The 17,509-nt window shown below is 49.2% G+C and overlaps 1 protein-coding gene across 1 annotated transcript in view; it reads right to left on the bottom strand.

Annotated features, from left to right (window-relative positions):
• MTURN (maturin, neural progenitor differentiation regulator homolog) overlaps nt 1-16,539 on the bottom strand; it is a 26,991-nt gene extending 10,452 nt beyond the window's left edge. The window contains exons 1-2 of the mRNA XM_021689699.1: nt 16,305-16,539; nt 6,990-7,112 (exon numbers count right to left, since the gene is read on the bottom strand). Of these exons, the coding sequence (XP_021545374.1) occupies nt 6,990-7,112; nt 16,305-16,466 (285 nt within the window). The 5' untranslated portion in view covers nt 16,467-16,539. The remainder of the gene's footprint in view (nt 1-6,989; nt 7,113-16,304) is intronic.
• Between the last annotated feature and the right edge of the window lie 970 nt (nt 16,540-17,509).

Raw genomic sequence — 17,509 nt, 5'->3', positions numbered from 1 at the left:
AAATAAAATAAAATAAATAAAATAAAATAAAATAAAATAAAATAAAATAAAGCTTTGAGAGAAACTGAAAGGGCAACGATAAGGTTCGATTCTGCAGCTCAATTGGAAACAGTGAGCTCTCTCTTCTCTTGTGAACTGTTTTTTAACGAGGGGAAGCCTTTCAGTTGTCAGTAAATAAAAGATATGAAAACACTGAGGAAAAAAATAAATGGCACAATCACCATTATTTAGATCCATAACCGCTATTTTATTACCTAGCTCAATCATGTGATGACCAGCAATTGTCAACCAAGGGCCACTTAAACAAGAAAAATGTAAGACTCCAGTGATTCTCCAATTCGCATTTATCAAGGCTCTTGATGGGTGTCTCTGAGGCCTTTACTGGTTGCATGACAGGGAGAAACCTGCCCGCTCGCAGATGCCAGTGACAGCCTGCTCGGTGCTGTCATTTACATACAGGTACGTTTGGATAGGACGTTCCAGCAGGAACGAGGTCCAAGCTGGGAGGCCCCTGGAGGAGGAGCCAAAGGTGTGTCCCTCTGGGAGGGAAGCTGCCCGGCTGCATCCAGAGTCATGAATTCACTCAGGGAACCAGAAATTGAGACGAACCTCAGCAGTGTGAACGGGCTCTGACAGTCCTTTGCACTCTTAGTCTGCTTTTGAAGCTCCACAAGAATCCACAAGACAGCAAGACAGGCATGACCCCCGTTTTAAAGATGGGGACACTGAGGTCAAGTGACCTGCTGCAGGCCGCAAGGGCAGGGGAGCCCGACAGGCCAGGGCAGGGCTGAGCCACCTTCCCCCACCCAGGGGGCATCTCTGAGGACTCTGAGCTGCGGGGCCATGATGCGCCCTTCTGGACTTCCTTCTTGGCCAGTTCTCCTCCCCTCTGAGCCCGTCTGGATCCTGCCATGTCTCCAGGTCTCAGCTTCTCAGGAAGCCACTGCCCGGCACTTTGCTCCTCAGTGAGCCCACTCACATCGGATATTCCTAGCCCTTCTTTTTTTTTTTTTTTTAAAGATTTTATTTATTATTTATTTGACAGAGAGAGACAGGCAGAGAGGGAACACAAGCAGGGGGAGTGGGAGAGGGAGAAGCAGGCTTCCCGCGGAGCAGAGAGCCCGATGCGGGGCTCGATCCCAGGACCCCGGGACCATGACCTGAGCCGAAGGCAGACGCTTAATGACTGAGCCACCCAGGCGCCCCCCTAGCCCTTCTTACACACTGTAGACAATATAGGTTTGAAAAAAAACACAACATAGTTTCTGATACTGTTTTCTGTGACAGCACTGAACATTTAGGAAATACAGAAAAGAAAAAAAGTATCAGCCGTAAGCCCGTCGCCCAGAGGCTCTTTGCTCATATGCCCCTCTAGGGGATGGTTGCTTCTGTCCTCCCTGCAGCACCAGCCTCTAACCAGTGAGGTGCATGGATGAGGTACTGAATGTGGATGTTTATTATTTTGCCAAAACCAGTGTTGATAAACTTCTGCCTATAATACCCCAATAATACTTCCCTAAAAATCCCTTACCTTAGCTGGATGCTTCTGTTGAAATCATGTGTTGAAATCACATGTTGAAAGCGTGTGTGGAAATCACTTAGCAATTGTTTTCTCTCTCCAACAAAAATCTAAGAGTCCTGCAAAAGGTTTCACTAAGGCCTACTCACTTCCCAACAGTATTTTGCCTCGTGTGCTCATCCCGTCCAGATCACTGCCAGCATTCATTCAGTGCTGAGCCTGTGTAGTGTACTAAGTACTTGACAAGAACCACATCACCTGATCTTCATAGATCCCTGAGGGAACGATCATCATTTGTCTCCTAATTATACAAGTGAAGAAAATGAGAAACAGAGAGGTTAAGTAACTTGGCTAAGGTCACACAGCCAGCAAGTGCCAGAGCGGCCTGCCCACCAAGCTTGGGTTCCTCAACATGTAATATCCTGAGCCTCCACAACTAGGTAAAGAGACTACCAACAACACCCTGCGGTACAAGGTCACTAACGTCCTCTTAGGAAATATTTCCCCAAAGTGGAGTAAGCACAGCGGGGAATGGAACTCCTTTGCTAATTCTGCACAGTATCTAGGAGAGTGTCTGGACTCTGCCTTGTAACACGTACGTTTTCATGGCTGTCTCTCCTACCAGAAAGTCAGCTCCTCGAGGGCAAGAACTGGGCACTGCATCCTGCTCCTCACTCTCCAAAGTGGTGTTTGGCAAAGAGCAAATGATCAATATATTTTGTTGAAAATGGGATGAAGAAATAGTGAAAAAAGAGGAGGAGTGAGATGGAGAAAAAGGAAAAGAAAAACCTTTTTTGCTTTTCAAATCCAACAACAGATTTCTTTACGTGTCGGGGGAGGACTCTGACTGTGATACTGCTCGTTTCGGTGGGGGGAAGGCACACACGAGAGGAGAAGGGGGGAAGCACAGTGTGCAAAGTTGGGCAAGCCCTTGTGCTGGGTCTTCTTCTTTTTTTTTTTTTTTTAAGATTTTATTTATTTATTTGAGAGAGAGAGAGCACAAGCGGGGTGAGGGGTGAGGGAGAAGCAGGCTCCCCGCTGAGCAGGGAGCCGGATGCGGGGCTCGATCCCAGGACCCTGGGATCATGACATGAGCTGATGGCAGACGCTTAATGACTGAGCCACCCAGGTGCCCCTCTGGGTCTTATTTCTAAACACAAAGCTCCCTTACATGAAACCAACAGACAAATAGCAGCAGTGGGAGGAACCACACCCGTGAATGGAGGAGAGCGGGGAAAGTTTCCTGTGGACCTCCAGCAGAAGGTCCTTGTTGTGGGCTGTCATGCTCCTCGAATCATCCAACCTGGGGCACATCCTGGCTGAGGGAAACCCAAAGCCCTGCCTGCACTTCACCTTGCCCGGCCCTCCCACCCGCCTCTCCCTGAGGGGCAAAATAGCCCAGCCAGAGGGCGCCTGGCACATTATCAACTCCCCCACCAGAGGGGCGCTGTACCGGGGAGCCTCCTCTCCTGGGGAGCACAGCCTTGCCTAGAATGTCAGGCTCTGCTCTAGAAGGGGACCCTGGAAGTCCGACATCAGATCAAGTCTGTGTGTCTCCAGGGCACGCGGCAGCAGAATCTGAAAGAAAATGTTCAAACAACCCACTTGCGTTCAGCTATGCACCTGGATTTTCTTGGACTGCATTCATTTCTTTCCCTCTCCGTGTGGCTGCCTAGTTGCCGAAACGCGGCCAGGTCTTCTTGGTAAAGAAAAACAGCAAAACGAGTTCTGGCGGGAGCTCGCCTTCTCCAGTGAGGCCAATTCTGTAGGAATTTTGCTCGCCATCCAGGAGAAGGGGCGCAGGAAGAAAACCAGGTGGTGGGGCCATGAATGCAACCCCCATGAGGACACCAGCTGCAAAGTGGATCTCATTGGCGAATAGATTTTTTTTCTGGTTAAGACTTGAGGGGTTCAATTTTTCTTTTAAGATTTTATTTATTTATTTGAGAGAGAGAGAGTGAGCAGGAGAGAGAATCTGAAGCTGACTCCCCGCTGAGCACAGAGCCTTGCGGGGGGGGCGGGGGGGCTACATCCCAGGACCACAAGATCATGACCTGAGCCAAAATCAAGTGGGATGCTTAACCGACTGAGCCACGAGGTGCTCCTGGGGGGGTTCAATTTTTTAAAAATTTTGCCTACTTTGGGGGCTCCTGGGTGGCTCAGTCGTTAAGCATCTGCCTTCGGCTCAGGTCATGATCCCAGGGTCCTGGGATCGAGCCTGATGTTGGGCTCCCTGCTCGGCCGGAAGCCTGCTTCTCCCTCTCCCACGCCCCCTGCTTGTGTTCCCTCTCTCGCTGTGTCTCTCTCTGTGAAGGAACTAAATAAAATCTTTAAAAAAAAATTTGCCTACTTTGATATCTCTGCTTGGATGTCTAATAGGCATTTCTGACAGTGACGTGCCCCAAACCAAGCTCCTGGTAGTATGGGCGCCCAACTATTCCTTTTGCAGCCTCCCCCATCTTAGTAAAGGACAGCGCCATTCCCTTCTTTGCGCAGGCAAGGAACTCTGGATCATCCTTGCCTTCTTTTTCTCACTCCCCACTTGTGGCCCCGCCAGCAAGTCCAGAGTCTGACCCCTTCATTCCACCTTCACTGTGACCCTCATCCTCTCACCTGTGCGACCCAACGGCCTCCGCACTGGTCCCCTGCTCCCACCCGCCCCTTGCTGCCTATTCTCAACTGGTCACGGGGGAGCTTTTCAAAATGTGAAGTCAGATACCTCTGGCTTTTTTTTTTTTTTTTTTTAGATTTTATTTATTTGGGAGAGAGCAGGAGCGGAGGAAGGGGCAGAGGGAGAGAGAGAAGCAGACTCCCTGCCAAGCAGGGAGCCCACCACGGGGCTTGATCTCAGGACCATGAGATCATGACATGAGCCAAAGGCAGATGCTTAACCAACTGAGTTACCCAGGCACCCCAAGTCGGATCCCTCTTGCACTCAAACTCCTCCGATGGCTCCCGTCACACCAGAGTAAAACCTAAATCCTTCTGTGACCTGCAAACCTGTGAAATACCTCAGGCTCCTCTCTTGCTCTTCCCCACCACCCTTCCACTCGGGCCACATAAGCCCTTCCTTGTTCCCTGAACACTGATTTCTTCTCCCCACCCACCTCCGCCCCCCTCCCAGCCTTTGTATTTGCTGTTCTCTCTACCTGGAAAGCTCTCCCCTAGATTTCCTCATGATTCACACTTCAAGTCATACTCAAATGTGAACTTCATAGTGAAGCTTCCTCTGGTCTCCTAATAAAAAAATCCAGTACCTCTGACACTCCTTACTGCCTTACCCCGACTTACCCATTTTTTCTCCTTGGCACTTATCACTAATACTTTATGTGCTGGACTTATTTACCTTGTCCCCCCACCGCCACTAGAATATAAGGATAAGATTTTCATCTGTTTGAATTAAGTGCTGGAACAGAGTAGTTGGGTACACATATATATATATGGAATGCATTAAGGATAGATCAGTACTTTTCAGTCACGAGTCTGTTCTGAATGAGCCAAGCAGGCTTAGAAAATTAAGAAAGAAAAAACAAATTGGGTAGACAAATGATACAGATCACAGAGAGTGAGAAAAGCCACTGAAATTCTATTTCTTGTAATGGTGGATTGAGTGATTGGGACGAACTCTTGCTCAGAGAACTAAAAAAGCTGGATTAAATGTGAAAAATGCCTTCTTAAATATATTGAAGAATTAGAACCTAGAGAGGTAAACATAAAAAGCTGCTTTTGTCCTGAGGGCATCTGTTGACCTAGAAAGAAACAGCTCGAAACTTTACTGCATTCCTGGCCTACTCTAAGAGCTAGGGGGACCAAAGTCAAACCCAGGGTCTTCCAAAGGAGCACACCGTGATAAGCCATCCCCACTTTAAGCTGAGATCCCAAAGACCTCTTATTGTCTGAATGTTTGTGTCCCTGCAAAATTCACATGTTAAAATCCTAACCCTTGAGGGGACAGTATTAGGAGGTGGGATCTTTGGGAGGTGATTAGGTCATGAATGTGGAGCCCACATGAACGGGATTAGTGTTCTTATAAAACAGGCCCTAGAGACATCTCCCTCTCCTTCCACCATGTGAGGTTACAGCGAACAGACAGCTGTCTGTCTATGAAGTGGGCCCTTACTGGACACCAAATCTACTGGCACCTTGATCTTGGACTTCCCAGCCTCTGCACCTGTGAGAAATAAATGGCTGTTGTTTATAAGCCACTCAGTCTCTGATAGTTTGTTACAGCAGCCTAAATGGACTAATAAGACAGCTCTCAGGACAAGGATGGACTAGAAAGCAGACGTGCAGCCTGGTTTTTCATCACCTGGAGAGTTCTAAGAACCACATGTCTTAAATCGTTTTAAGGTGATCTCAGGCTGATAGGGCCTCCCAAGCCCCAGCAGAAACAGATCAAGATCCCCTCTGGAGGAAGGTACCATCATCTCAGACTTCGATTTACTCCTAAATACACATTTTCAAATACTATAACTAGTACACAGAGATAATCCAAGACGCAAAGAGACCAGATACCAAGAGTGAGAGCCAGTTGAAACAAAAGGCAACGAAACAGACTTACAAACCTTAAAATACTGGAACGTCAGACAGTCTCTCACACGACCATGCAATCATGCCCACTATGTTCAGAGCACTGAAAGGCAAGCTTGAAAATTGCAACAGAGAAGTAGATACTCTTTTAAAAGATCTGAAAAAAAATTCTAGAGCGAGTATCATTGAAGGTGTAGAGAATTTATGGTGGGCAGGGAACTGAACTTGGAGGGGGGGCGAGGAGGAGTATCATGACACCAGTAATGTGACTTTACCTCCCAGTAAAGATAAAGGGAAAGAGGTCATCTTCAAAATAGGGGTGAGAATTCACTTTACACGTTTTTCAGCTAGAATGAAAACAAACTGTCAGCTAGCCCCGGATATACAGATTCTTAAATCCTACACTGGGGGGGGGGGGGGGGGTGGTTGGGGGGTGGCGGGCAGAAAGCAAGCTCTCTACTAGAGAGTTTATAAAAAGAGAGAAGAACACAACCAGTATCCACTTTCATCCTTCTCCGTACCCACAGACATGGAAGCACATCCTGTATATAGCCTTCCGGCAGCTCCCCAAATATAGGCCTCACTATGGTAAGAGAACCTCCACGGCGCTTCCAAACATTCTGGCCTTAAGTCTACTGGACAAGAGCAGGAATACTCAGAAGTCTCATCAAGGCTGTCTGCTTCCCACCCTATCAGAGATTCTCAAGTGATGCTAGAAATAACCATCATTCCTGCAACAAACAGCTGTGTCACATCCCGTTCCCCCCTCCCTCCCCGCCCTCTCCCTCCTTCCCCTCGCTGCTATCTTTAAGCCACAAAGCAGACAAGAGAAAAACAATTAGTCATCCCAGGTTTTGCCCACTTTCCCCACCGTCCCTGTAATTCTGAGCACAATCACTGTAGAAAACAAGATGGCTTTGGAAGCCAAGCAGGCACCTACAGGTCTGAAAGACTTGAAGACTTTTTCCAAGACTTCGTGGAGCGTCTTCTTGCCGCAGGAGGAGATGTAATCCTGTGCTAGCTGCAAGAAAGGCAGGCAGTCCTCGCTCTCGCTCCACACGTGCTATGTGCCCACAGCCAGGGGCGGGGGGAGGGGAGGAAAAAAAAAAAGACACACAGTCATTACCCTTAGTGTGAAATTCGAAAAGCCCAAAAGATTTTTTTTTTTTGAATGACAGAAATTTGAAGGCCTCTGTTCCCAAGTAAAATTCTGATGCTCATTCTTGATTCGCTTGCATTGAAGGGGATGAGAAAATGCCTACCCCGTAGAAAATCCCTGTGCTTTCCGTCCATAATCTCACCTGCTCAATTCTCCAGCAGATCTGCTCAGCAGTAGCAAAAAAGGCGGGGGGTGATCAACAGTCCCCCACCCACAATTTCCACAGTCCTTCTTCTTGAGCTGGGTAAGGGGGGTTTTAAAGCAGCAGGGAGGAAGAACCAAGAGCCTGCAGGATCTCTAACCTCGCTTTCAACTATAGCTGAGGGGTTAATTAAGCATAGTTTGTAACCACTAACTTGCAATGAGACATTCTTTACTCAGATGAGCCTGTGAGTGCGGGTGATGGTATATTTACTTTAAGATGAAATGAATTAAAACAAAACAAAAATGAAATGAATTTACAAGAACACCCAGAAAAGCCATTGCCGGGGTCACAGAGAAGCAAAGGCTCTCTGAAAGCTCACGTTCTTTACAAATGCTCCAAGAGGGCTTGCTTCCCAATGGTAACATGCACCAAGAGGAGACCGGTTTTAGGGTTTATTTTTTCTTAAGGCTAGACAAGGTTTGGTTTTTTTGTTTGTTTGTTTTCCCGCATGAGGATATCTGTTTTAGCACCTCCTGAAGACCAGACAAGTCTCTCCCAGAATGTTCAAAGATCTGGAATAAGCCCAAGAAACAGGCTTGAGGGATCCCAAGTGCAGAACCCCCCGCTCGGCATCTCTGAGCTAGGGAGAGGCGCTGGGCTACCAGGGTAACGTCAGGGTATCTGACCAAGAGTCACTGTTTAGAGGGGACCAATCCATGACAGCTCCACCATTGGTGGAAAAGTGTAGTGGCGTGGGAGGGAGGAAGACAGCTGGCAAATTAAAGCAAGGAGCAGAAACGAGGCAGCAGGAGACGAGATCTATTTGGAGAAATAGTCTATGCCAAGCACGCCCTTGCTCCCTTCCATTAATACAATGATTAGGGCATCACCCCAGAAAGTTCTATGTCAGTCACTCGAGAAACACATTTCCCCTCCTTCCTTCTCCTTGGCAGCATTTCTAAGAACGGGACCTACAGACTTAAAATACTGCTCAGGTCCAAGAGACTACCTAGGTGCTAATGTGCCATTTCCCCCCCCAAATTATCTGTGTTTTGTAGAAGTAAAGTTCCATTTCTGACACACGCACTGCTCTAATTCCAGCAGACTTCTGGAGGAACTTCTGCCCCGACCTAACAAAGATAACTTCTAGATTCCCTAACTTTAGACAATAGCTCAAACACAATTCCCTATTAATTAGAGACCCTTACAGTTGTCGAGCCACCCAAATGCCACTTATGTAATAGTCTCTTACATTGTACAAAAGTGTAATAGCACAAAGTGCTTTTAGATCCATCACCACACTTCATTCTCAAGCGGCAGGGATTCAGCAAGAACAATAAAGTCCTGCTTTCATATAAGCTCTGCTCAGCACCCATTTTCATGCTCACATTTTTTAAAGGTCCAGCATGTTTCAAATTCTTAACCAAGTGAAAGATGGGATTAATATCCAGCACCGCACAACAGAAAACTATAATCCTACCTTTCCTAGGCTTGTAACAATTAGAGAAAAAGGAAAAAGTTCATTAAGTGCCTGGCACTGTGCCTGGCTGGCATGCAGTGGATGTTCAATAAATGGTGGGCGGTGGGCGTAAGCACCCTCTCACCTCTTTTGTGTGGGCAGGAGAAGGGAGAGGAAGGGCATGGGCTGGCTTTCCACCTGTCCCAAGCCGAAGGGCACGCAGTGAGCAAATGAGACACCTACTGTGATTTCACGGAGAACAGTACCCAAGGCAACCTGAGTTCTAGTTCATTCACCAGTCGGTGTAGCTATGAGAACCTTGGATATCTACTTTTGAAAGTATATTTGGGCTTTAAATTACAAAGTAAACTAAGGAAAGTATATCACTCAGGCAACAGACTTGCCTCATATCCACTACTGCTTGGAAATCAGACAGGTTCTCTAAGTGTCTCTAGGGCATTTCTAACCTCGTGAGGAGAGTGTTCAGGCCACAATTTTCATTGCTCCGCTTCTGGAGTTGCTGACTTATGAATATATTTTGGAGCAGGAAGACTTACCACCTGCTAAAGAACCTTCTGTCTAGTCTGCCTAAATCTCCTTGATTTGGCTGTCTAACTCTCAGTTGTGTTGGTTTTGTGGGTTTAACAAAGTTTTAAGCAAATCCCTGCCCCTATGATAACATGAGGGTGCATGGGGTTTGGAGTCAGACCAACTCAGGTGCTCGTGGCCGCTTAAAGGACATCCCTTAGTTAATGCTAATTGTTTCATACCCACAGGAGCTCATCACAGAAAGTATTCAGGTTTATTTATTGAAACTGTTTCCTTCCGAAATGAATCAAGGCAGTCATTAAAGACCCATAAAAGACAAGGTAGTTGGGAAAATAAGGACAGAGAGAAAACAATGGAAGGAGAAGAATATAAAACCAAGTGAGATTAGGACCAACAGTGCCAGGGAAACAGGCCTGGCCCTTTGCTGTGGATGGGACACAGACTGCCTCTACGGCTTTCTACAGGCCTATGCAGAGAAGGAGGTTCCATCAGTGGCCCGAGGCAGTGCCCCCAGAAAAAACAGATGATCTCTTCAGAACAGGTGATGGACTGAGGGTCATTTCTTAGGAAAAAGAGAGGGGCCCATTCTAAAACCCGGAGAGGGCAAACAGAATGTCTGGTGGCTGGGCTGATGCTCCTGAAAGCAGATCCTGGGGTCTAGTCTTAAACAAAGATAAATGGGTGATTGAAGACCCAGAACCCTGCACCACCGGGTGTGTCCACAATGACTCCGACTTGGAAATTCAACCAAACAGCCACTTTGGCCATGAAAAAACTATAGCAGAGGTCAGAGAACCTGTGGCTTTGAACAAATGTAACTCTGGCAAATATAAATCTAGGTACAGAATGTATTGACTTTCCAACCATGCAGTGAGAGCTAAGGCACCTTATAATAGGAGGAATACCAAGGGAAGGCTTCTGAAGGAGAGGACAGCAGTGGTCCTCCAGCTACAGCAAGCACCACAACACCCCCCCTTCCCCATCCCTCAACTTATTAAGACACAACTGCCAGGGGCAGGGCTAAGAATCTGCATTGCCAACCGGTTTCCGGGTGCTGCTCATGCTGCTGGTTTGGGGCCCACACTGTGAGAACCAGAACCAGAGCAGAACTTCGACGAATCATATTTGGGGGCGGGGATGAAAATCCCTGATGAGAACTTTGATTTTAAAACAGGCCATCTGTGGCCCTTCTGTCATTAAGTTGGACCAGAGTTTAGCATCAAAGTTTGTCCAGCTTAAGACATTAGAACCGTGGCATCTGCACACAGGAAAATGAACACCTTTCTGTTTTCTATAGTATAGATGAGAACACCCAGCTCATCCAAAAATGGTCTTAGACCACTATGGTAATTCAATCCTGCAAATATCTTTCTGAGCACAGTCTGTGTGCTCCTACTGTTCTAACACTTGCAGGCATGGCGCTTGGCTTCCTGGTGCTTAGGCAGAGTGGGGGGTGGCTGGGGGGCAAAGAACACACCTGTTTCTCCTCCCTGGACTCAGTCATCGGAGTGAAAATTCATTGCCAGGGGCCTCACTCTCACTGTAGGACTGCCATGTGGGGTTTCTGCCATCATTAGTACCGGGGAGTCGATTTTGAGTAATGTGGCTTAACCCAAAACTGACTGCTGTCCACTGAAGAGATGCTAAAAGAGAAAAGCTACACGCCATCTCATCCCCCCCAAAATACTTCTGCACAGGGTAAGAAGAGTGTGGCTGGCCATACCTATGACCTGCTCTTTGTGCCGGCCACTGGTATGTTTTACCAAGGAGGAAACTGAAGCTCAGAGAGGTTAAGCAACTTGTCTGTGGTCACACAGAGAGCAAGGGGCAAAGCCAAGATATCAACAGAGGTGAGCACACATTCAACCTGAGCCTCAGTTCCTTCATTTGTAAGTCACAGAAAATAATAATACAGTGTGGTTAGCAAGATGATAGGGGATAGCCTACAGACTGCCTCTCATTTAGCAGGAGCCCAGAGTGCTTCTTCCCATCTGTTGAAATTCATATTAGCATAACTTCACTCTCCTCAGGATGACCACTTTATGAATATACTAAAGACATATGCTTTCCCCTAAAGAATCTCTATATGAATAATGCACAGCCATTGTGGTAAGCTTTACAGTTACCACGACCTCTCATTCAATCCCCACAATAATACCGTAATATAGGTATGATTATCCCCATTTGACATAGGAGGAAACTGAGGGTGAGTTTAAATTGGACAAGAAGGTGCTTTTTCTCCACTGTCCCACCACATGAGGTGATGCAATCTCATTTAGACAAGTTCTGTTTTCTTCTCCAAAATGAAAACGTTGTTATTTGGTCACATAGTTAAGAATAGAGACATGCCTAGAACAAAAATGGGGGAATATATATACAAATATATGTATACATGCACTTAAAATTAAATCACATGGTCCTTCTATAAATAGAGCCTTTTTTCTTCAATAGAGTGACAACTGCTATCTTTGTTTTCACATTGAGGAGGGATAAACTGTACCAAATTTTAGATCCAAACATGTTTTTGATGGGTTGGCAGAAAAAATAGGACAATAAGGCAGCCCTCCCCTTCTCCAGTCATGAGCACCCAGGCGCCAGGGAGCCGCAGGGCAGCGTTCTTGGTTTAGAACTCCTTTCTCCTGGCCTACGACAAGGACGGAAAGCAGCTGGTGCTGCCATGCCCAGGAGAGCATGCACACGTGCCCGTCTGTCCGGCTGGTACCTTAGTGGATGCCAACACCCCACTCCTGCAGCCTGACGAAACCCTCCGGACCTTCTGTGTTGGCAGAAGGGAGCATGCCACCTGTCTGTGAGCTCTCGGCCCCTCCCTGTCGCACCTGTAGAGCAAGCCAGGGCTGGCTCTGTCCCCGACTGCCCAACATAGAGGGCAAAGGCAGCTTCGTTTTATCCCAGGAGCTGACCTTGTGCACTGTCCATAGAGACAGGCCTGAATCAGGGCAGCAGTGCGGAAAGGGATGGTGTGAACAGGGTGGCCTGCGAGATGAGAAGAGGAAACAGTGCACAAGGGACTGAGGAGCTGCCAAAGTGGAAGGAAAATAAAAGGAAGCCCTTGTTCCCCAGGCCCCCTGGAGCTCCTGGCTTGACACTCTGCATGGTGCAAATGACAGGCCTCTGGGCTTGAGCTCAAGTCCTGGCTGTCATTTCTTAGAGGCATAGTCCTGGATAGATTCCCTTCAATGGAGCCTGTTTCCTCACCTACAAAATGGGGTTCATACCTAACTCACAGACTTTTTGTGAGGCCCAATAAGAAGCTGCCCTTGCAGCTGTCATTCCTGGGACGCTATGTTTTCAGTATAGGACTATGGTTCAAGTTGCTCTACTATTTATTAGCTATGGAAAAGTTAGTACACCTTGTTATGTGTCAGTTTCCTCATCTGTAAAATGGAGAAAATCACAGAGAGGACCTTGTAGGATTACTAAGATTAAACAAGCACATATACACAAAGTACCTACTGTATACACAAAGAACAGTGTCTGATACATAGTCAATTGCACATAAGTGGTAGTTACTGTTCTTTGAAGCTGGCATTCTTGAAATTTAACATCTGCCTTCTTCACTATCGTGGTGAAGGCATGGTGGTATGATAGTGACTTACACACATGGGCTGAGCACCTATCACGGGTCTGATACTACTCCAAGTTCTGGGATCCAGTGATAAATCAGACAGATAAGGCCATAGCTCTTATGAAGCTTACAGCCTCATGGGGAAGGCAGAAAACAAACAAGAGAGTATAAAGTACTAATGAGTGCTGTGATTGGAATAAAAGAGGGTGAGATGAGGGAATATGTAGTCAGGAAGTTTTCTCCCAGGCCTGAATGGCATAAAGGAGCTAGCCATGCGAAGATGTGGGGGAAGAATGTTCTAGGCACAGGGGACAGCAAATGCAAAGGCCCTGAGGCAGGAATGAGCTTGGCATGTCTGAGGACGAGAAAAATCAGCATGGCACAAACACAGTAAGCAAGGAGGAAGACTGGTCTAATATGAGGTCAGAGAGGTGGCAGGAGACAGACTGTGTGGGGGTTTGAAGCCAGGGCAAGGGCTCAGGTTTTAGGGTCAAAAGTTATAGGAAGTCAGTTTAGGTGAGGTGGAGAATCATAGGTCATGACCTGGATTATATTTTAAATAGATCCAGAGTGATTGCTATATGGAGACTGCCAGAGAGTCACTAATAACACCACCCCTATTTTAGGCACTGTCCTAAACAAGCCTGCTGGAAAGGTACTAATGTTATCATTTCCCTGTTTACAGATGTGGAAATCATGGCACAGAGGGATTAAAGAATTTTCCCCAGTGCACACAGTTAGACATGGGGGCTGGGGTGCAAGCCCACGTAGTCTGACCACTGTGCCACACTGCCCCTTAGATGGGGAGAATGGCCCCAGGAAAGTGAGGGCAGAGATCCTATTTATATTCTAGGTGGCCCTGGCCTGGTGCAAAGCAAGCCCTCAATAAATGTTTGATGAATAAATGAATGAATGAATGAGTCACGTGAAAACATTTTGTAAATTGAGAAAAGCTATGTAAATATTCTTATTGTTAATAAATCCTTCGGATTACGGGAGTTCCATTCATCTCAGATTTCTTCTAATACTTAACAGGATTTTCCTGGGAAAAGGAAAAGGACGGAGGCAGGACACTTACTTCATGCCTGAGTCCCTTTAACTAGGGGCAAATGGCAGCTTGACAAACCTGGCCTGGGACAGATCTGAGGAGAGATTTGGGCTAAGAAATCTCTGGTGGTTGGCATGCTGTCCATTATGGCCTCCAGAAACTTTAAGAATGTTCCAATCTACCCAAGGAATTACTTTTTCCTTGCATCCACTTTCTTCCTTATCTATTTCATTTAATTGTTAGAGAGTGAATATGTTCAAGCATTTTACTCACACAGGTGGGAAAACATTTAAAATATATTTTGTATGGCCTTGAAAAAAGTTGTGATATACATAATGTTTCTCAACAATGGTTCTCCAAGGAGTAATTTTTTTGGGTATGTCTCCAGCAGTTCCAGCAAGAAGGCTGTGTGGAACTCTCCCCCATAAAATCCAGAACCTTGGGTGATTCTTGCTCTATCTCACACAGTAAGGAGTGGGAAAGGCCACTTGGCAGACTAGGGTTAGGAGGGACTCCTAATCAAACCCTAATGTGGCAGTTAGTTGGACACTGGTGCCCTTTCCAGTATAACCCTGGGGTTTTCTCACATGTTTGCAGTGGAGTAAATCCCTTTTTAACGATCTCCCATTTCCCCCCAATAACAAATAACACTTATTTTAACTACAGGTAACAGTGTTCTTACATATATTTATAGTTTACTTGCTCTTCACAAGTCCCTGTGATGGAGGTGTTCTGATTAACCTCACTTTACAGGCGAGAAAATTGAGGCTCTTAAGAAAGACAGACAAGCTCTAAACTCTGGGGAAGCCCAGGTCTCTGAGGAGCCTTTGCTGTTTTGCCCAGAGGTTAGGTGTTTTATCTATGGATCACCTGGGTGCTGGTATTATGCCCATTTTTTTGATGTGTAAACTGAGCTGCCGGAAGGCATCTGACCAGAGTCACACAGGCAGAACTCAAATCTGGCTGGCACCCAAGGCATCTCTCTTCTAGTGCCCCATTCTGGGGCCCAGGTGTGTTCTTCTCGTCCGCGGGGCTAGGGTGCCGGTGGTGGGACGGGCATGCCTTCCCGGCAAGTCACACACAAGCCTTCGTCTCTCGGGGGCCAAGGAAGGCGATCCTGCTGTCTCTCTAACTCCTCTGCGAACTTCCCGCGGCGGGCAGGGTTGCGCGGCGGCCGGGACCTGGGCCCGGCTTTGTCTCCCCCACCTGAGGGGCCAGCGCCAGGCCGCGCCTCGGCGCCGCCCCACCTCGGTCCGCAGGGGCGGCAGCAGCGCCAGATCCAGGCTCCAGCCGGCGACCACACAGTAACCCGAGCCCACAGCCGCCTCCATCTTACATTTGGGGACCATTATTTTTTCCCCCGGCCTTACAAACACTTCATGGAGCGCCATCCTCGCCCATTCTGCGCACCTCCCACCCCAACTCCCCTGCCCGCCGCATCCCCTTCCTAAACTGTCAGCGCCAAGATCCCAAGTGGGCGCAGGATACAAAGTGGAAGAGGTGGACCCCGCAGTTCCTGGTCCCGGTCCCTCCCAGCTCGGGCCGGGAGTGGGGTGGGGGAGGGGGGTTCCCCTCATCTGGAAAAACCCAGGGGCTTCGCCAGGGCCTCGGCCGCCGCCTCCGCCGGACGGAACGTGCTTGGGCCCCGCACACCTCGCTGGAAGCTCCCAGAGGAGCAATGGAAGCATAGGAAAGGGAGGATAGGCGTGCCTGTGTGTGTGTGTGTGTGTGCACGCGCGCGCACGCGCGTGTGCGTTTTTAAGATCCGGGGTGTAATTCCGCAAAGAAGGTCCAGGAGATGGGGCATCGCTAGTGTGGACCGAGGCTTTGTGTCCAAACCGGCAGCGCAGGGGATCACACGGGGGCGGGGGCGGGGGCTCTCCCGGGCGGGGCAACTCGAGGAGTTGTGTCTGCGCATGGGGAGGGGAACGGGATTCCTCACCCCGACGGGACGCCTGGGTGTAGGAAGCGCGAGACTCCGGGCCCTACGGGATGGTCCGTGCGCCCCGGCCCGGGCTGGTGAGCGGCGGGGACGCTCGGCAGAAGCTCCCTGCCGAGCACCAAGCACGGGCCGCAGGGTTGCGTCCCCGAAACAGCCCGCCCCAGTCCGGCTCCCGGGTTCTAAGGGCGCCCCTGCCCACCACCCCCCGCGCCCCCCCCCCCCCACGCAGCGCTGACACCGCCACGCCGGGCCGGTTACGCCTCCACCCCGCGCCCACAGCCTCCCCGGCGTGCGGCAGCTCGGGCGCAGGGAGGCGGCCGCGCGTCCACTCCCGCCCGCTGCAGCCGTCCCTCCCCCCGGCACTCACAAAATTGTCCCCGCAGCCGTTGTCCGGACACAGCACGTAGAAGGAGACGCCGGGGTCGGCGTAGAAATCCATCCTGCGCTCGGTCTCCTCGGTGGCGATGAGCTCGAAGGGCGTGTTGGAGCACCATTTCTCCGCAACGTCAGCCAGCTGCTGGAAATCCATCCTGGCCCGCCGCGCCCGCCGCTCGCTCAGCCTCCTCGCGCGCCGCCCGCCTCCCGCTCCCTCCGCCGCCCGCCCGCCCTCCTCTCTCCTCGGGCGCCCTCCTCCCGGGCGGGCAGCGCGCGGCTCTGCGGGCTCTCGGGCAGGCGGCGGGGCCGGACGGCGCGGCTCCCTCCGGTCCCGGGGCTCCTCCCGGCGGGGACTGTTTACATGCTGTGTGCACCGGGTGGGCGGTGGCCTGGACGGCGCGGCGCCGCGCCCGGCTCCGCCCCGTCCCGCCTCCCTGCCCGCCCCTCTCGGGCGGCGCGGTTTGCGGCGGGCGGGGCGGGGCAGACTCCTCGGTTCGCCCCCACCACCCTTTTTCTTTCTTTCTTTTTTTTCTTTCTTTCTCTCTTTTTTAAAATAAGCGAACCCGGAGCATCGGAGCATCCCGGAGTCCTCCCGAGCCCGGCACCGCCTCGTCCCGTGACGTCATGCGCCCCAGCCAATCACAGGAGGCTGAGACGGGCGCCGCGGTCCACCAGCCCGGTGACGTCACAGCTCGGACCCGAAATCCGCGGCTTTCCAGTTTACAGTGAAGCGGGGAATGCTCGTAGTCCTGGCTAGCGTTTATTTGTTGTTAGAAGGCCTTGTCGGCAAAAGTGTTTTCCCGAATGCGATTTAAGTGCCGGGGACGCCCACAGAATTGCTGATAACTTGTATCTTGTCTGAGGCTAGCAATGGAGGAGCTGAGAAAATCTAAGGGAAACGGAGCTTTTCTTTTTCAGAAATCAAAGCTCTGTCCTCTGATTGATGTAAAAAAAAATGTCTCTCCTAAATACATTTACTAGACACTGATATGAGTATCCATTTGAAAGGAAGATGAAAGATTTGGGGGGGGGGGTGACCATAAAGCTGAATATTTCTTAGAAATAAGCCTAGTAAGACTACTAGCTTGAATATTATTCACCTTCAATTCATATTGCATAACTTAAAATGACCAACTACTAGTTTGGAGAGGAGAAAGTACGTAAGTGTACAAGTGTACACAGCCCCATGATTGCACC

This window comes from Neomonachus schauinslandi, chromosome 12 (assembly GCF_002201575.2).
Source record: "Neomonachus schauinslandi chromosome 12, ASM220157v2, whole genome shotgun sequence".
NCBI lineage: Eukaryota > Metazoa > Chordata > Mammalia > Carnivora > Phocidae > Neomonachus > Neomonachus schauinslandi.
Note: the sequence above shows the minus strand (reverse complement) of the source record. Positions and strands in the feature narration are given on the sequence as shown.